This window comes from Semicossyphus pulcher, unplaced genomic scaffold (genome assembly GCF_022749685.1).
Source record: "Semicossyphus pulcher isolate SPU_LCO1_2020_fin unplaced genomic scaffold, fSemPul1.0.p SCAF_12, whole genome shotgun sequence".
Taxonomy (NCBI): Eukaryota; Metazoa; Chordata; class Actinopteri; order Labriformes; family Labridae; genus Semicossyphus; species Semicossyphus pulcher.
The window spans coordinates 15,550,483-15,569,607 of record NW_027211626.1 but is presented as its reverse complement, the minus strand read 5'-3'; the positions used below and the strand labels follow the sequence as shown (position 1 = coordinate 15,569,607).

At 41.1% G+C, this 19,125-nt stretch overlaps 3 protein-coding genes across 4 annotated transcripts; all 3 read right to left on the bottom strand.

The window, feature by feature from the left end:
- Positions 1 to 1,651: 1,651 nt before the first annotated feature.
- Positions 1,652 to 4,326, bottom strand: cgasa (cyclic GMP-AMP synthase a). The gene is made up of 5 exons (XM_069658914.1): positions 3,616 to 4,326; positions 3,303 to 3,516; positions 2,808 to 3,065; positions 2,500 to 2,599; positions 1,652 to 2,341 (listed from the first exon to the last, which is right to left on the bottom strand). Exons 1-5 carry the CDS (start codon positions 4,303 to 4,305, stop codon positions 1,999 to 2,001), a joined length of 1,605 nt encoding a protein of 534 aa, XP_069515015.1. The 5' UTR covers positions 4,306 to 4,326; the 3' UTR covers positions 1,652 to 1,998.
- A 216-nt stretch (positions 4,327 to 4,542) lies between these two features.
- On the bottom strand, positions 4,543 to 9,134 carry eef1a1a (eukaryotic translation elongation factor 1 alpha 1a). Of its 2 annotated transcripts, XM_069658977.1 has the most exons (8): positions 9,069 to 9,134; positions 7,685 to 7,865; positions 7,396 to 7,575; positions 6,698 to 6,994; positions 6,209 to 6,359; positions 5,820 to 6,076; positions 5,477 to 5,711; positions 4,543 to 5,368 (listed from the first exon to the last, which is right to left on the bottom strand). In XM_069658977.1, the coding sequence occupies exons 2-8, from the start codon at positions 7,826 to 7,828 to the stop codon at positions 5,244 to 5,246; spliced, it is 1,389 nt and encodes a 462-aa protein (XP_069515078.1). In that variant the 5' UTR covers positions 7,829 to 7,865; positions 9,069 to 9,134; the 3' UTR covers positions 4,543 to 5,243. The 2 variants fall into 2 exon arrangements, with proteins under 2 accessions (XP_069515078.1, XP_069515079.1); XM_069658978.1 differs by lacking the exon at positions 9,069 to 9,134 and having other exon boundaries at positions 7,662 to 7,705.
- A 915-nt stretch (positions 9,135 to 10,049) lies between these two features.
- On the bottom strand, positions 10,050 to 18,098 carry slc17a5 (solute carrier family 17 member 5). Its single transcript, XM_069659092.1, has 11 exons — positions 17,942 to 18,098; positions 16,567 to 16,763; positions 15,870 to 16,103; positions 15,635 to 15,722; positions 15,418 to 15,504; positions 14,387 to 14,505; positions 13,394 to 13,555; positions 13,045 to 13,177; positions 12,786 to 12,933; positions 12,538 to 12,628; positions 10,050 to 11,985 (listed from the first exon to the last, which is right to left on the bottom strand). Exons 1-11 carry the CDS (start codon positions 18,024 to 18,026, stop codon positions 11,848 to 11,850), a joined length of 1,482 nt encoding a protein of 493 aa, XP_069515193.1. The 5' UTR covers positions 18,027 to 18,098; the 3' UTR covers positions 10,050 to 11,847.
- Between the last annotated feature and the right edge of the window lie 1,027 nt (positions 18,099 to 19,125).

The following is a 19,125-nucleotide window of genomic DNA, read 5'->3' as shown; positions in this document are numbered from 1 at the left end:
TTGTGCCTTGTCTTTCTCAGCAGAGTGGATCAGAAACTGAAACTGCCTGTGTTGTTACTTCTTTTGAATGTACACGTCATTCATTTTCTTTGCATGAAAAGTTTGTTCTCATTTGGAGGCTGTTGCACCTTTTGTTATCCTCCTGGTTTAAGAAAGTCTGTCCACAAGCATGACATTTTTCTCCAGTCTGTATCTCACTAATCACAGTAGTGTGTTCTTTCACTCTGATTATTTTGTTATGTAATGTCTTGATTTGGAAAAAAGAAACCTGTATAATAAATTCTCTTTTTAAGGAGATGTGACAACGATTGTATATTTATTCTTTGGCTGTGTTACTTTCAAGGATTAAATCTGCTCTCCAGAACTCCACAGTTTATGCCAAAGACAGTTTCATTGTAAGCAAAGTGACCCGAGCGTCATAAAAACTGCATTTGACGATGAATCCTCATCCTTTTCTTTGCTCCTGAGGCGGTCCATCCGTGTTTTAACCAGAGAAGCCAGAAGAAAAGGTAAGTTTAAGTATTTCTAAATAGTTTTGAAAGAATAATTCAGCCTGTCTGATAAAAACCTGTTCAACAGAGGTTAACCAACATTAGCTTATCTTGGTATCAGGACATATTTACAAAATTATAGCATTATTTGGGCGCTGGTTTAGCTCAGTTGGTGTAGCAGGTGCCCCATGTGTGGAGGCTACAGTCCTTGATGCAGTGATCGTCTTTGACTCCCAGACCGTGATTGGTTTTCACTAATTTCAACGTAATATTAAAATAAACACAAGTCTTGTAGGTTGATTTGTTCATGTTCACATTTTAGTGCTGACACCAAGTCAAAACATCTCTTGTCTGAAGTTTTTACCAGCACAGGCCTTTGTTGTGTTTTATTGGAAGCTAATACTTCATAAGATGGAAATTTAAACTCTTCATATTCTTACTTTCAGATTGGCTTGCCTGTCTGCTTCATCAGCTTCTGTGGTGCGTGTTTGGATGTCCTCAGCCTCCGGTAAGAAGCCATTTTAAAGTCCATATCCTACCAAGATGAGTCGCATGTTTGGGCTTAATAAACCCAACTTGAAAAAGGGGAAGAAGTAAAAATACATTCTAACAATACTTTGAAGCAATTAGTTCTATTTCTGTTTGGTGTAAATTATTTTACTTTGCCCCAGGTATGTTACCTGATCCCTCTGAGGTCATCACTTGACCTCTGGGACTTCTGAAAATTGTGTTATAGGATACATTTAATTTACATTAACATTTAATTATTTGGTCATTATTGTTAATATTATTGTACTGTGATTTTTTTGTGAAGCACTTTGCTCTGTGAAAGATGCTATAGCAGATGAACTAACTTACTAACTAAAGCTTATGAATGTTTAAAACTGATGTGTACTAGCTTAATTTTGACAATGTGTGAGGGTTGTTAACTGTAAAGGCTTTTGTGTTTGATCGTGACACAAACACAAAATGCATTTAAAGATGTTTTATAATCTGACTTGGATTAAATATTTCATAACATTTGAAGGTTATTACAATAAACCATGTAGAGTCCCATTATAGCATGGATCAAGCTTAAACAATCACAGATGACAATATCTCAGAGTAGTACATTGCTGACATATGTTTAATGTTAAGGAGACATGTATTTAAGTCAGATACAATACAATGGAAACAACAGAATATAATTGGCACTCAAAACGCGATTACGATCAAATCAATTGAATTTTGCTGTTCAATTTTAACCCAGTTCACCTTTTATGATAGTAATACATTTAATGATTACTTTTGTTTTTTATTTTGCTTTGATATAAAAGCAAAAGATCTTCACAATGATGTTAGAAACATCAGAAAAAACAATCAATAATAAAAAAAAAAAAATTTAATTAAATTGGTGCCATTATGATTCTGCTTACTTCGGTAAAAGATTACTTTTACAGGTACATGTTTTAAGGCCCAATCTTTACTTAATGCATATCAAAATGTGGCTGAAGTATTCACAAGCCAATCACTGATGTTTGTCATTGAAAATAAGAAAGCCATTGTCACATTCCTCTCTGATGCAACGAGCCAGATCACTGCATTTCTTTTTGCCAGGACCAGAGAGCAGGTTCTGAGACGGGATAAAGAAGTTTTGTAGAGAACCTCTTTCCAGATGTTCCACAAAGTCATTTAGGAGCATTCGAAAACAGGAGCTCAGATCTGAGGCCCTCCAATCGCTGTCTTTAGTTCTGGAGCAGCAGGCATGTAGGAGCGTGGTCTTGGCGTGGTACGAGCAGAACTTGTCCAAAGAAGAGTTTTTTTCCTTGAGCAGGCCGAGAAGGTGCTTCAGGAGCTTCAAACACTCCTTCCTGTGTGTAAAGAGAATGGAACAGACTGATTGTTACCTTTTTAAGAAAATAATTATACGTTGATCATCATAATTTAAAGTTATTTCTATGTAATTACAAATAAGATGCCTTTTAACGAGAACATCCAGACTTTCTATTCTGAAATAAGGAGACCTTACCTGCAGCAGCGTACTCCGTCTTTCTCACAGCACGTCTTCTCAGATCCATGATTCTTCAGTATGGCCTTCTCAACATGAGAGAATGAAACCCGCCAAACATCTGTGTGACAAAATACAGAATGCTCAATGAGCAGGGGAATTTGACACTTCCTTTTCTTTCTGCGGAGGCATCATTCATGAAACGACAGGTGTGAAAGCCCCAAAATGACGTGAAACTGCTGAGCACACAGTATATGAAAACATGAAACATTTCAAATGCTTGGACTCGAGGCATGAGGCAAATTTAAACAGCTATCTCTCTGACTTACCCTTAGCAGGAACATCATCCTTAACCACTGTCCCCTTGCCTTCATATTTTGGGACAAGATAATATGGCAGCCACTTGTATTCTTGCTTTACTTTTCTTCCCAGCCAGCCCTCTACTTTAAGACCTTCTCGAGTGAAAGATGGCCAGCTGGATTTAACCACAAGACTGAGAACAACATCCAGTGAAATGGTGACTGATTGCACAGTTGTGGTCAGAGTCACTGCAGGGCAGCCTTTTTTCTTTTTGTCCATCTTCCATTCTAAAAGAACAAAAAAGTAGACGAAGAAGAATAACATTAAATTATGTAGCCACATTAAAGTCTCAGTTATGTCAGATTGTGTAAGTACCCTGCTTTGGTTAGACAAAGGCAGTGTCAGACAGCACCATCTAAAAAATGACTTTAAGGTATTGCTGTTGCTCAGATAATTGTAGGGAATTTTGTACCTGCCAGCCACAGTGACTGGTTCCACAGCTGCATGCTTAGTTAAGTATTCACCTGGAAATTTCTTTGCACACTTCTTCACTTCGTCCCTGAAGTCCTTGAGCATTTCGCTGGCAGATAAAATGCTGGTCTCCTGAAATTTTTGCAAAGGGCTCTTTCCGCGCTTTAAGGCCACGCTGTAAAAAGCTCCATCATCTCCAAATGGTTGAACGTCCACTCGGTCAACACGAATGGGCAGCATTACATCAAATTCATCAGGATTGGAAATCTGTGTACATAAACGCATCACCGTCGGATACACCGTGACATACTTTGGAAACAATTCTGCTAAAATCACCACTTGTTGATTATGGAACTCAGTGCTTACCTTCAGATTTTCATAGTAACTTCCAGTACGAAGTGGTTCTTGTACTTCTTTAAAGCATAGGGTGTTTTGTTTCATGTGTGCAATTATATGATCTATTAGGTTATTGACGACTTTTGAGGCGTCAGATTTCTCTTGCCTCTTAATTTTCAATTTTTCCAGAGTTGTGGAGAGGATGGAGTCCTCTGAAGTTTTGTCTTCACGCTTTTTTTGTGGCACACGACCTTTTGGTTTTGCTTTTTCAGCCTTTATCAAATCCTTTGTGGTGTCCTTTGGTGTCTCTGGCTGCACATCAGACACCTCTATAAATTCTTGTGGTGATTTTGCCTTTCTAACAGATGGTTTTGCTTTTTCAGCCTTCATCAAATCCTTTGTGGTGTCCGTTGGTGTCTTTGGCTGCGTCTTTGTTATCCCATCTGCAGATTGTCGTGTTGTTTTGGGTCGTGTGCCTCGTGCAGAAGCCTTTGTGTTATCTACAGGTGCCCTTTGATGCTTTGTGGTTTCTTTTGGTGGATTCTCCTCAGATTGGTTTATCTTTTTCCTCTCCTTTGGTTTCTGCTCCTTCGGGGTGCCATTCTGTTTCTCCTCTGAAAAGTCCTTTCCTGGACATCTGGGCAGACTCACTACTTTCTTATCCTCCTGTCTAGTTTTGTCAGGACTCTTTGCCTTGCGTGGTCTTCCTCTACCAGTCATGATGGTGCAATGAAAAGAGTGAAACTCTTCTGTTGTAGTTGTACTGCGAGTGTTTCCGGCAAGTCTGTGAGAGCACGCCCCTTGCCTACGTGGCATCCTACCCATTGACTTATAGCTACATCTTGTGGACAAAGATATGTAATGTAATGTCTAATAGGATTAAAAAGTTGAAGGCTGAAAGTTGAAGTCACTTTGCCAGACACTCAAAAAAAATGATTGAAGAACCCAGCACAAGACTTTTGGTTGAAACATGTTTAATGTTGCAAAGAGGCTCATGCCATCTTACAGTAAGGTGCAGTAGCTTATGCTAATTTAAGCTTCTCCAGTGCAAGTGCAAAGTTAGCAAAACTCCAATCAAAGTGCTTTAAGAATCGACAGGTGGCCTACTCAGAGCCCCCTGGGAAGGATACATTTGAACCATTAGTTTAAGTGCTTTTTAAAGCTTAAACACAAGAAATCACAAAGTTCTACTCATCTAGTTCTCGGAAGAACAACTTCTTCCCTAAGGCTCCTACAGAGCACAATGTTTTTGCAAACAAACACTAAAAGCAAGACAACATGTACCATGTAAAGAGACCAGTACCTGCACTCCAACGAGCTAGAGAAATGATATATTTCAGTACCTCTAATTGATCAATGTCTCAATATCAATATCACAGAAAGATACTGCATTGAATCAAATCAACAGTGCACAATTAAAACGATCTGTTTGATATAACATTGTACGTAATGGTAATCTAACCACTGAAATGGAGTCAGGAGTGCCGCCTCAAGGACTTAACATCTAAACGTTGTTCTTTCCTTCGAATGCTTTTGCGATGCATTGTGATGATTAACCAGTCTTTGATAATTAAGTTGAAGCAGCCAATTGTAGGATGAAGTTGGATGACTGATGTCCTGCCATGGGAGACCTTGGGGTCGGCAGAGAAGCACAACATTCATTTGTTCCTCTGGGCCTTCTGGGCGGACTTGGTAACTTTACCAGTGGTGGAGACCTTCTTCTCCACGCCCTTAATCACGCCAACGGCCACAGTCTGCCGCATGTCACGCACGGCAAAACGACCTGCAAGGTGAAGAGGATATTTAGATATATATTTTAGATTATGCTTTAAACTGGTATGACCCCCAGTGCCTTTGATAGTGTGTTTGAAGGTTCTAGCCTTGAACTTACCAAGTGGAGGGTACTCCGAGAAGCTCTCAACACACATTGGCTTTCCAGGAATCATATCCACAATAGCAGCATCTCCAGACTTGAGTGATTTGGGGTTGTCCTCCAGCTTCTTGCCCGAGCGACGATCAATCTTTTCCTTGAGCTCTGCAAACTTGCAGGCGATGTGAGCTGTGTGACAATCCAGCACGGGAGCATAGCCAGCACTGATCTGGCCGGGGTGATTAAGGATGATCACCTATAAAGCAATGAGACATTGTGATGAATGCCCTATTAAGAAAGATTATTTACTTCCTGTTAAAGAAGTTCTCCCTCTGTGTGTCAAGAAAAAATTTGTAATGTGTACCTGAGCAGTGAAGTTGGCAGCTTCCTGCGGTGGGTCGTTCTTGCTATCCCCGGCTACATTGCCACGACGAATATCCTTGACTGACACGTTCTTGACGTTGAAGCCCACATTGTCGCCAGGGAGGGCCTCAGTCAGCGCCTCGTGGTGCATCTCCACAGACTTTACCTCAGTAGTCACATTGACGGGCGCAAAAGTCACCACCATGCCTGGCTTTAGTATGCCCGTTTCCACACGGCCTACAGGCACTGTTCCAATACCTGAGAAGAAGTCCAGAACAGAGACAACTCAAGAAAGGGCATTTATGTGAATATAAAGGCCGTCAGACATAAAAAGACTCTATTCCAAAAGTTTGGAGATTTTCCAAATGTCTTTATCAGCGTGCTACATGCCTCCTATCTTGTAGACATCCTGCAGGGGTAGACGTAGAGCTTTGTCTGTGGGACGGCTGGGGGGCTGGATGGCGTCCAGAGCCTCCAGTAGTGTCGTCCCCGATGCGTTGCCTTCTTTCCTGGTGATCTTCCATCCCTTAAACCACGTCATCTAGAGAGAATAAGATGTGAAGTGATAAGAAGTGTTTTGTCAGTTAAAAGCAAACTACGTTGTTCTGTTGTTACATATAGTAAGTTATAGTTAGATATTATTGGTTGACATGAGTAGCAGAAGGCCACTGCTACGGTGATTTCAGGGTAAAGTGTGAAAAATCAAACTCTGTATCTGGACTGATTATTTGGGTTGGACCAGTAGTCACAGTAAATGGTCAGCCTTTGAGCTACAGCTTCCCCTGGCAGGAGCCATCCAAATTTGTATTCAAATACAAGGTTGGTACATCTCACTGATTCTTAAAGTATTTGCATGGCTATTTTATTTGTTCTACTTACATTGGGGCTTGGCTCAAGCATGTTGTCTCCATTCCAGCCTGAAATGGGTACGAAGGCAACAGTGTCCGGATTGTAGCCAATCTTCTTGATGTAGGTGCTCACTTCCTTCACAATTTCCTCATAACGCTTCTGGCTGTAGTTTGGCTCGGTGGAGTCCATCTTGTTGATGCCCACGATGAGCTGCTTCACTCCCAGAGTGTAGGCCAGCAGGGCGTGCTCCCGGGTCTGTCCGTTCTTGGAAATGCCGGCCTCGAACTCTCCCACGCCTGCTGCCACAATCAGCACTGCACAGTCCGCCTGAAGATGCAGAGGTAAAACATCGGTACTGTTGGGTCAAAGCAGCTTCGACCATTGCACTGTTCTGGATCTTTTCAAAGTTCCTTTTCTGATTGTGGTAAAATAAATGAAGAAGTCTATCAGGTGAAACAGAAGTCCTGTCTAACACAATTAAAAGTTAGGATAAAACACTTGAACTTGCTGCTACTTATACTATGTTTATAGGGCCTTTTGTGGCAATATGCAAAGCTTTTTTAGAAAGGCATGAAAGCCTGTTCTTCAAGAACCAGTGGAAAAGTCTCTATAGATAAGAGTCACGGGTCAGTCTTTCTAAAAAGGCACATAGGCTGATGCAATGATCCGACAGCTTTGCCATACACTGTAATGCACACTGAATGGCCGATCATCCTCAAGTTACATACCTGGGAGGTGCCAGTGATCATGTTCTTGATGAAGTCCCTATGACCGGGGGCATCGATGATGGTCACGTAGTACTTGCTGGTTTCAAACTTCCACAGTGAGATATCGATGGTAATGCCACGCTCCCTTTCTGCCTTAAGCTTGTCCAGCACCCAGGCGTACTTGAAAGACCCCTTCCCCATCTGACAAAAAGAACGACATAGTAGTTTGTTTTCAGTTGGTGTGGCTCATCGAGGAAAGGAATAAGTGGATTCAAGAAGGCATCTACCTCTCTTATCTGTATCTTCTTACCTCGGCAGCTTCCTTTTCGAACTTCTCAATGGTTCTCTTGTCGATGCCCCCACACTTGTAGATGAGGTGGCCAGTAGTGGTGGACTTGCCAGAGTCCACATGGCCGATCACGACAATGTTGATGTGGAGTTTCTCCTTTCCCATGGTGACTGCAGCAGGCTGGAGTTACAAGGCGGTCTGTCTGATAAAAGCAGTGTTAAATTACAGTCAGTGCGGTGCACAGATGGTTTGCAGGACAGGAAACACTAGTTATTGTGATCGGCAGATTGAGCCTTTGCAAGATCACACAGCTGGATATTCAGCGCTAACAATAAAAACATGAGTAGAGTGCTAATGCCTCTTCAAGTGACTTGCGCAGAAAGAATTTAACATGCTGCACCTTTTCTTTGATTTCACCATCCCTTAAACTGTCCGTGTTGTTTGGTCCTGGATATGTGGCAACAGAAAACAGTGGATGTTTTCCTTAAAGGTGCATCTCTGAAGATTAAGAATGGTATCTATGGCCACTGAACTGCGCCAAGCACAAAACACTCTGCCCCTCCTTCCCTCTATTCCTCCATCCATGCACACCCCTGCTCTCATCTTTCACATCCCACCTGCGCTCCTGTACCTGCTCTGCTCCAGACAACAAGACTCTGATGTTTCCCTGCACCGTCCTCTTTTCACAAGCACAGACTTTCTAAAGCTTCATTTGAAGCCAGAATCCACCATTTTGTCAGGTCCTATCCCCTGATAGTGTAGCAGCCATTTGTCAGACTCTGCAGTGCATTTCACAGGTTAATGCAGGGGAGAGTATACACAACTCAGTATGATGTTAACTTTGCAGGAGTGTGTATATATGTGCACAAAGAAGTCCTCTATTAACTTATCCTAGTGAGTAAGAATTTGTTGTATTTGCTTTAAATGTAGTTGCACCAGGTAGCAAAGCCCAGTAGCTTAAATCCAACTGTAACATGAATCCCCACTTGATCTTGACTCTTTAGACTTGATCGGGTGAAGTCAGTGCCAGGACAGATAAACATGTAGGCTACATTCGCGTATTTAAAGTCATCCCTCATATACAACGTCACAGCAGATGCCGCAGTGCGCTTTATTGTACAAAAGATTACAAAAAAATCAGAGCATGCGTGGAAATTTTAACAACTATAGCGATAAATCTAATGTCTGAGGGATTTAAGGGAAATGTCACCCCTCCGCCATGTTCTATCATCTGCCCTCTTACTGACGCCTGGATGCGTATTAACTACCAGCCGTCTGCCCTCTCTTCTGCATCACAACAATATTCCCAAAACACCGCGTGGAGCCCAAAGACCACGCTCACACGTTTTACATTGCATGCAAAGCGATATACCTTCAATGCATAATGTCATGTACTGAGTCGTACCTGAGAGCTGGCCGGCGTCAGGTTCGGTGCAGGACCGGAGAAGCTGAGGAGAGACGCTGATCCGGTTATAGCGCACAGGACAGGCGGGGGTGTTGCGTAATTGCGCGCGCTCGCTGTTGTGACTACAGCATCACAACGAGGGACCAGGAGAAGTTAGCGTAAACGAGTTTATCATAGGACACCGGCGACGCATCCATTATCGGACACAACAACGATTACGTTTCCTTACAAAATATAAAAAAGCAAACCACTGAAGGTGTTCCGCCAGTCCGTTTTAAGATTTACAAAGAGTACATAGAGGTGTTTAAGACTGGTATTTTTTTTGCTGTTGTATTATTTGGCGCTGTAGAAACTGTCCAATAGGAATAAAAACACGCTACAAGCTCCAGATTTACAAACGAGTATCGCAATTGTGTCACAGAGATGCATATAGCTTCAGCGATGGTGTCGGTTTTGCGAAACCGCTTGATGTCTGCTAGGGAATAAATGAAGCGAGTAGCGTACTGTCACGTGCAGCAGGTGGAGCGCTCACCTTTCCAGACGCTCCCTTGATGGATTAAAATCAACCTGCCTGCCCTTGACTTTTTTCAAGTGCGTCTGTCTGTAGGCCTGTCTGCTTATAGTGTCACAGGATGCAGGACTGCTGGGAAACAGCAGGAGGGCGACACATAGTGAAAGAAACAAGTAAAGGTAAATATAAAGTCGTTATTTCATTATGTTTTGTAGAGGCGTTAACTAATCCTTTAATACATTTTATGATGATATTGTGAAATATTTGAAATAATGAGCTACTCTTTCTGCCTTTGTTAATAGTGAAGTGTGTCCAAATGTAGATCTGCATTCAATCAGAACAGTAGTCGTCCACAGGAGAACGTATGTGTGTAAATATGATTCTGTATAAAATACAGCTGCAATATAGAAAAGGACATTGTTCCTTTAGTTAGGCGAGAGCTGTGACAGTGGCAATATAATAAAATAATAATCAAACACAATATCAGATGGGAGCATTACTGTATATGATTAAGTATTCACAACACGAGTAATTTAAGACACATTTCTGTAATATTTCCAGGTTAAAGGTTTACAACTGTTACCTTCAAAGTACAGTGTGCATTCACATATCACATAAAAGTCCCTTTATCCTATGTATATAAACACTAATGTAAAAATTTAAAATAAAAATCAGTAACAAATGGAACCCTTTATCAAGAGAACAAATCTACAGACCTGAAGTGTCTGACCCCGTTTAAGATAATGTCATAAGGCACAAGTGCATTACATCTGAATCTGGGATGGTGATGTTGATGATGCTACTTGTTGACAGAAATTACAACTAAGAAAACATATTTTCCCCGATGGATTGGTTTTGATTTACCTCTCTAGAGTCACTTTTTAACATGTAGAAATACAGAAAGTTATACTGAACATTTGACCTGTAAGAGTGCAAACTGCATGGAAAAATTATATTTCTTCAGCTCATCACGTTGATGAAAATTTAAAACAAAGAAATACCATATGACTACAAGATATGTTCAATTATTAACATAGCTATATGTTCTGTTTTTTAAGAGGAATCACATGACACTTAAAACTTGAGAACACATGAATAAAGCAGATCACGTCATAAAAGTAAACATCCTTATCGATCATTATAAGACATAAGATACCTGAGAATCGACACAGAAAGTGCAAATTCCTTAAATCAAGTAACGCCACCAGGAACATCTTTCAAGCGTTTCTTCTCCCTACATTAGAATGGTTTTAACACGTAGCATCTTCTTAGTGTTATAGATTGACAGAAAAACGGCCCATGCTTTAGTATGCACAAGTGAAGGGCCACTACCTGAAATAAAAGAGGTGCCTGGTGGGCATTACCCAAAAAGACAACACGTGTCGTTGCGCACATAAAATCACAGACGTGAACAATACGACAAAAATGGTCCATTGTCAATCATGTGAAAGACAAAGAGATTTAAAATCATTCTGAGGAGGCTTCACGATAAGGCAAGTGTTTGTGCGTGCTGTGCAATCACGTGTCTGTCTCATTAAAGACGTGGTGAGTTTAGAAAGACGTGTTTGTCATTATTAGGTCAAACTATTTAGACGTTAAAAGCTACACTTGCTGGCACTTTGTAAGGTTGCAAAGTAGCACGTTTTGTGTTTGTGACTTTAGAAACACGGGTAAAAGAAAGCATCCTTCAATTGGCAATAAAACTCAACAGGATTTTGCTGTGGACTTCTTGGGTTAAAAATGTGGTAAAGGAAGGAAAGTGCTCTGGAGACTGACAAAGCAACTGAGCCCAGGAAGTTGGCAGATTGGCAAACCTGAACACCAGAAGAGAACTACATTGGGATAGTGAAGCTTTCATGGCTTATGATATTCATAATGCCTGACAACCAGCCAGCCTTAACTGGCTAAGTTCTCTTTTTCTCAGTCAGAGATGAGAGTGCTTCCACAAAACCAGCTGTCTGCGGTGCACGTTTTGAACATTAAACTTGGGTTGTTTCTTCTTCTCATAAATTATTTTTGTCTCTGATAGTAATTATTTCCTGTAAACTGCACTCCTCTTTGTTCATTGCTGTGGATGCAGGTTTATCTATCAACAGACCCACAGTCACAGTAAAGAACATTAAGAGTGTAATATGGCTGTTACTCGCTGTAAGACAGCTGTGCTTTGAGAATCATCAGCACAGCTGGAACATCCCTTGATAAAAGTACCTGTTGAATAAGCCTGTGATTGAGACATACACTGTAAAAGTCTGGTACGTGTCTTCTGCCTCAGTCTCCATGGGAGTAGGACGTGTGGACGGCCCAGGGCTGCACCGTTCCTCGACCAAACAGAGTGTAGACGGCCGCTCCCAACACGTTGATGGCAGCAGCGATGTAGAAGACGGCCTGCCATTCTTCTATGGTGTTCTGAAGGACGGTAAGCACAGATAGTCATCATTGCACTTGTGTGTCATTAGTAATATGATCTGGTGCATAACTAAAAAAAAAGTCACAGGTGCCCCGATAATAAAAATGTACAAGGTCAAGATTTTACAATTTGTTACTTCCTGTTTTAGCAAAAGAAAATACAAACAAAACAATTATAAAAGTAAGAAGAAGAAAAGAAAATATATGATCTCTTAATGTCTTTTCCTCTATAATCTTAATTCTTTTAATGCTTAATGATATATTAAATAAAAAAGGTTACTTATAGTTTTTCTGACGATTCATCTAACTGACTGTCTGGTCTTTTCTAAAGGTCTATGGATGCCCCCTGATGGACAAATGTTGACATGCTAATCCGGCACTGACTAAACCAATTAGACAGGAAAGAGAGCATCGAGCCAAAGATACCATCTGTTTGGGACACTATTACCCAGTGTGACCCCTGTTAGTTCATGCGCTGCTCAGAGCTGCTAAACTTCAGGGAAGAAATGTGCAGAATGGTTAATAAAGTGTGTGTGTGCATGAGTTTCTTACATGTTTGGTGAGTGCTCTTGCGATGACTGGTCCCACCATGCCAGGGATGGTGGCGAAGGTGTTGGTGATTCCCAGGAGAATACCAGCATACCTACAGACACAAGCACATTGATTGTTAAAAGTCTTGAATAGTTATTAACCTGTTAAACAACAGCTTTGACTGTAATTGGTTTGATTTGGTTTTCTGCATCATGAGCAGGATCTCTCTATTGTGTTTACAATCAGAGGTTATTGAGATAAGTTCTTACGAAGGTGCAATGTCAAGGTGGTTGATGTTGAAGCCGGAGGCCGACACCCCACCCAGAGCGGAGGAGAGGGTGAGGAAGGTCACAGCCAAGGTGTAGTTACAGCCTGTGTATCCTGCCGCCACCAGGAACACCGCCGGGCCAATCATTCCTGCAGAAGTAACACAATAACTCTTAAAACATCTTCAGAGGTAGTAAACCAGATGTATCAGACAGTTTACAGATGACTTTAAGATTGCGCAGTGATTTGGGTATTTCTTACCAACAAGTGAGAAGGACTTCCGGACGACGACGGTGCGGTAGAGGAGGGTTTCCCGCAGGTAATCAGCAAGCTGGCCGCTCAGCACAGCAACCACGGCACAGCCCAGGTAAGGAAGAGCTGACAGGATACCATTCTATTGTAGACAGAAAGAGACAACAGCAAGCTATTATTTATTATTTCATTATAAGGTATTATATGCATCAGTGTGTATAAATCATTTTGGACTCTAGCGATATTAATCAAAAATTTGCATAAATAAATGTCTGTTAAGTCACTATCTGTCGCCGAATGAGGTAACACAATGGTGATTGAGCCCATAAATTAATGCTTTGTAAGTGAAGTACTTCACCTGCTGTATGCTGAAGCCCAGGATGTCGTTCATGTAGGTCGGCAGCAGGGTGAGGAGGGTGTAGAAGGTCCAGTTGTAGGAGAAGTGAGCCACCACGATGGCCCACAGCGGTCTGGACGTCACTATGGCTCCCCAGGGGATGCCAGCTTTTGAAGTGGACAGCTTGGACACACAGGAAGCAGAAATAAATATGTTGTTAGTTTTTTATTAATACATCTACCATTAAAAACAGATACATCTTTAATAACTGAGATGTTAAAATGTTGTAGTACCATTAAAATGGGTTTTAACTTTAGACACTACACTACTTTAGAAGAAACCAATAGACATGAATCTGTCTGTCATCTCTCCTCTGTTGCATTAACTGGTTCCTGTTTTAGGTCTTACTCCCCCTGCTGGCCAGACAAATTTCATGTCTCCATTCTACTTTATTTTATTATATCCAACAGTCAATGAAAAATAACATTGTATGTGAAATATTGTTTAGGACAATTTTAAGTCATAATCTCACACACATTTTACGATCAGTTTCCACACAGAAGTCTCTGATGAAAGAAGACCTTAAAGGTTGCCGTAGATTGCACTAAATCAGAGGCCAGACAGATGCCAGAGTTTGTTTTCCAGTACAAATGATAAACCCAGTAAGTATGTTCTCCATCACTGTGAGCAAAGGCTTAGCTTTGCTACTGAATGTCATGAAAACTGCAGAGTAATAGGAAGTGTTGAGTAAGAAAGATAAGAATACATTGCTGCAATACGCTGAGATTACGTAACAGCAGCATCTGATAACAGCACTGGACCCTAAAAGCCTCAAGCACGCTGCTGCTGATGTCTTAGCAGTACATCATTTCAAAATGGCCATTAATAGTATCACTACCATTTCATGTTAAAAACAGAGGAATGAAAAAAAGGAATCCCGACCCTTTGTTTTCTCTTACATTGTTTTTCATAGTTTGACTTTGTTTTTAAGGACACAGTCTGTTTTTGTGTTACCTCATTCTTGAGTGAGGCGTTGATGTAGAGTTTCTCCTCCTCTGATATCCGTGGGTGAGTGTTTGGACTGTCAAAGACGAGGAAAGCCCACAAGACGAACCACACCAGGCCGATGGCACCTGGACACACACGCAAGAAGGAATCAAGCACTTACTCAAACATCTAAGATTGACAGATCGTACGGAGTCACAAGATCAAAGATTATCAGACTGTTTTGATACAAAAGGAAGACACTGTGGTGTGTTTGCTCGTTACGTTCGCGATGGAGTTAAAGTAGTTCACCAGACAAGTAAATAAGGTGACTTGTTCTATGGTTCAACATGTAAGCACATTTTCTTCTTCAACTTGCTAAATCATCGTTTACGCAGAAACAAAGAGGAACAAAAGAACAGACACTGGAAACAGCTCGTCTGAAGCTTTCAAAAGAGCACCGTGATGGATAAGTGTATGAAAGGAAAATAACAATAAGAAGATAATAATAATTCTGTGACGTATTAGTGCAGAGAGCACTTGAGGTCAGATATATATATGCAAAAAAACTAGAGTCACAAGTGGCTGAAACGTCATTAGACATTATATCATGTGCCTTTTCTACAACCAGTCACATCTCTTTCCTTCAGCTCACTAACTATGAAGTGTCATGACGGGAAAACTTTAAGGTATCTTTTATTTCAAATAAATACATTAATGCATCCCATGTCTAAAATAAGATTAGAACTTCCTGCTAATCAGAAGCAAAAGACAGTCGCCTATGTAGAAACTACCGCACTCATCAGCTCCAAACAGGAAATCTAGGATTTAGGTTCAATAACTCACAAATTAAATTAAATAAAAATAAATAGATACAACCAGTTGAGCGACAGTAAGAAGTCTGAAACTCCTAAAATATTTCAGCACAGAGTAGCTGTTGGAATCTAAATCTGTGATTAGCTCTAACAGGGTGGATTAGTCCCTTAAAACCTCATGACTGAGTTGCCCATCAGAAACCACAGTATAAAACCCCTCCGCTAGTGACAACCCAGGTGTATTACCAAAGAGGTAGAAGACGTAGGTCCAGTCCAGGTAGAAACAGATTTCACCGGACAGAGGGAGAGCGATTACGGTCCCCAGCTGGGCTCCTGGGATGGAAGAGAAAAGACAAACCACTTCACTTCACAGCTGCACATACAGTAGTTTAACTTCTGAATGATAACTTGGAGTCCAACCTTTGTGTTTTGACGTTGTTTCTCTTGTGTCTGTGTGTCTTACCAATGTATGAAATAGTGAGCAGTCTGCTCCTCTCCAGAGGCGGGGCCCATGCTGCCCACATGGTGTACATTGCAGGGAAAGTGACTCCCTGAAGATAAACAAAGGAAAATAATAAACAGGAGTGCAGGCAGAGAGCTTGGCTTGCAGCCTATGTCTACAACTCTATAAACGTTTGATCTATATTCCTAGATCCTAGAAAACCCTTTAATACAAGTAGCTTATTAAGTTCCCCCACCTCTCCTATCCCTTCCAGCACCCTCACAGCGATGAGGTAGCTCGCACCCAGGTCAGCAGCCACAGGGGTGAGCAGAGTAAAAACTGCAGTTCCCAGGATTCCAAAGCCCATCAGCCACTTGGGTCCAAAGCGGCCGGCCATGTAGCCCCCAGGGATCTGTGTCAGGATGTAGCCGTAAAAGAAGGAGCCCAGGATCCAGCCCTGCGTCTGAGAGTCCCAGTCGTACACTTTGGCCTGTGAGGGGAGGGCAGAGAGCGATTTAGGCTGGATCAAATATTACTTAGTGAATAAATACCCAACGCAGTGTTTCTGATTCTTTGGCTACACAGTCTGCCAGCTGCCTTTATATTCTACTTTACGCAATAATCTTTCTTTCAAAACATGGAAGCCACATCTACCAGGCAGCGTATGTAAGACTTGTGATGTGGATTGTGACTTAGCCTTGTTACGTCATGTCTGTGGAGAAGTGGTCATCAGCACAGCTCGACAGTAGTCACATGTGGGAAGCTAACTTAACCAAATAACAGCCTTCTTGCAAAACTTTTCTTCCATAAATACCACAAAAAATCTGGATAGTTGTATCAGCGTTTTGTTCATGGTTACACGAACAGTTTTTGCCTTAAAGGGGGTATGTTCAAGCTGACCAACAAAAGTCTGTCAATCTGTAATGGATAGTTGTGTTCGCATTCTCGCTCACCGTGTGGTTGTGTTTGGGTCGAGCAGGGCTGGGGTGCGCAGGACAAACCGAGACGCTGTGGTTGGTGTCGGATTGGTGTGTGGTGTTAAGCATGTCCACCATAGCCACGCTGAGGTTCACCCGCAAGGAGTAGACCACGAAGAAGCCAAAGGAGGAGAGCAGCGCCAGGCCGTAGCGTGATGAGCAGCATGCTGGGGCTACAAGGGGAAGAGAGAGAGAAATAATGAGACCTGTTTGGCAGATGACACTGTCTTAGTATAGGGCGTAATAACAAGTTGAACAACACAATATGGAACATTTACTTTATAAAGCAGATTTGTCAGAGGAGGTAGTATTGTCAGTGCAGCATAGGGAGCTATAGAAAGCTTTTTGTTTGATATTCTTTACAAGAAAAAGGTTCCAGTTCCAGTTGCAAAATATTAATCTGCAGTGAAAAATAAGAATTTAGTTAACTTAGTATTGATTACATAAAAGACATAACAGCAAGCTTATTAATGCTGTAGACTACCATTGTAATCAACTTAGCCTAACTTAATCACAGAGTAATAAATGAAGCCTTTCTCAAAAATCTATAACAGGTTAATTTTCTGTCAATTAGAGGAATGAGAAAATGTTTTCTTATTATATTTATGCATCTTATATTTTTATTTCTGATCTTTTTCATGTTCGAAACTGAAGTCATTGCGTGAAACACTGCTACTACACTGCTCTTCATCTTTTTATAACAATATAGGCAATGGCACAATACAATCCTGTCCTTGTTCTTGCGTAGCATGTTGCAATGCTTACTTTGTAAACATAATTTCAGCTTAACCAAATAAGTACTGTTCAAACATGGCAAAATTGCCTGGCTGGATCCTCAGCACAGTTTAATACAAACTGTTTTTCAGGGCTACAACATCCATAGTAGAATATACATGATTTTCAAACTGGTATTTCCTGCAGATGTGAATGCAGCTCAGGTGTGTCAGTCTTATGATTTGAGCTGGGCAGATGGCACTTTAACTCGTGACTCAGGCTAACTATCATGTCAGCATGTGTACAGTAGAACAGGATAGGTGTAAAGAACAGAACCATAGACCCTTCAAACGTAGCTGCTAATGTAAACAGTCATAGCGCACTATACATATGTAGTAGTATAAGTCAGTCATGGTGCATTAGAACATGTATCTTTGAGCAGGTGTTCATGTTGTCTCTTCGCAAGGTAAACAAAGAGCTACAAACAGGAAAACCCAGTAAATCAAACATACATGCCGCGTTCCTGCTTTTCCAGCGCATTTTAAGACATACGTATGTTGCCCTAAATGAACCGAGCATACGGGCAGCGTTATTGTTAGCTCGCTGGGTTAGTTAGCTCGAGATTTATTTCCTTCACCTCTCTGGACTTTGTCTTCGTGTCTCCGGTGAAGCAGCGGTGTCTCCTGCTCGTCCCCCTCCGTGTCCGACCCGTACTCCGCCATTGTCCAGTCAAAGATAATTAACTGGGTCTACTGCATTACAGGCTAAACACACCTGACAACAACAGCAGCAGCAAAAACTTGACTGGAGCGTCCGGTCAGCTGAGCTCAACTCTACTCGACACAGCGTATCCTGCATTCACGTGCTGGATGAATAATCGGAAAAATGTGTATCCGATTGGGGGGGAAAAAAGCACCTGACCTGAAGACTTGACTTCATAAAACACAGCAACATGGCGGACTAAGATAAATGTTATGAAAAAAAATTTGTATAAATCTACGTATTGCATATCAATACTTGGCTCATTTATAATTTATAATATGGAATTAGGTTAACCATTAGTTAATTAATAGATTAGATTAGTTAATGGATCTAGATTATATGCAGCGTCCATGCTGTTTCCGTATTAACAAAAAGAAAACAAAACAGGAGATTAAGAATTAAGTCCGTGAACACCATAGACTGGTGAACACACTGAAGTGTGAAGAACGACTTGGCATCTGGGGAAAACGGACCACTCGATGAGCACTTGAATGCAGCATACTGCTGTCATTTGACGAGGAGCTTAAGACCGGAAGGAAGGAATATTCAAACCTCTTCCCCGAGTTTTGACTGCAGGTAAAAACAATATTAAATATAATAATAATAATAATATTAAATAACCAGATAAAAGTTTCGGTGAATAATTGGGAAGAGCGACTGAGAGATGCTACAGATTATAAACTTGGCTATGTAACAGTTGTGTAGTAATGCAAACTTAAGCATTAACTGAATAATATGACTGTACAGTGATGAAACACATCCGTGCTGGTGTTGTTTCTGGCATTTCATACATATTATACTTTAAAAGATTTCATGGGTTTAAAATTGATTGACATGCCCTCAGCCTTGAATCTTGCAAGGCCAATGATGTCATAGAGCTGACCAGTTGGGACTTTTCTGTGTTATAATTAAAAAATAATAATAATAATTAAAATGCCCTAAAGCTATTGTCACTGTGCAACCCTCAGGCCCACCTTCAACCCCTTTCCCACTTGTTACCATTTTTCAAAATAAAATTATGCATTTAAGTTACACTCTAAGTGTTTTTAACTGTTGTGT

Excerpts from the sequence above, each read along its gene's own strand:
- slc17a5 (XM_069659092.1), bottom strand. The coding sequence starts at position 18,026 with ATGGCGGAGTACGGGTCGGACACGGAGGGGGACGAGCAGGAGACACCG. Across the intron at positions 15,505-15,634 it reads GCTCACTATTTCATACATTG|GAGCCCAGCTGGGGACCGTA; the intron begins GTAAGACACACA and ends CTTCCATCCCAG. Across the intron at positions 12,629-12,785 it reads CACCTTGACATTGCACCTTC|GTATGCTGGTATTCTCCTGG; the intron begins GTAAGAACTTAT and ends TTGTGTCTGTAG.
- cgasa (XM_069658914.1), bottom strand. The coding sequence starts at position 4,305 with ATGACTGGTAGAGGAAGACCACGCAAGGCAAAGAGTCCTGACAAAACT. Across the intron at positions 3,517-3,615 it reads GTTACTATGAAAATCTGAAG|ATTTCCAATCCTGATGAATT; the intron begins GTAAGCACTGAG and ends TTATGTACACAG. Across the intron at positions 3,066-3,302 it reads GTGTGCAAAGAAATTTCCAG|AATGGAAGATGGACAAAAAG; the intron begins GTGAATACTTAA and ends TTGTTCTTTTAG.
- eef1a1a (XM_069658977.1), bottom strand. The coding sequence starts at position 7,828 with ATGGGAAAGGAGAAACTCCACATCAACATTGTCGTGATCGGCCATGTG. Across the intron at positions 7,576-7,684 it reads TCGAAAAGGAAGCTGCCGAG|ATGGGGAAGGGGTCTTTCAA; the intron begins GTAAGAAGATAC and ends TCTTTTTGTCAG. Across the intron at positions 6,077-6,208 it reads GGATGTCTACAAGATAGGAG|GTATTGGAACAGTGCCTGTA; the intron begins GCATGTAGCACG and ends ACTTCTTCTCAG.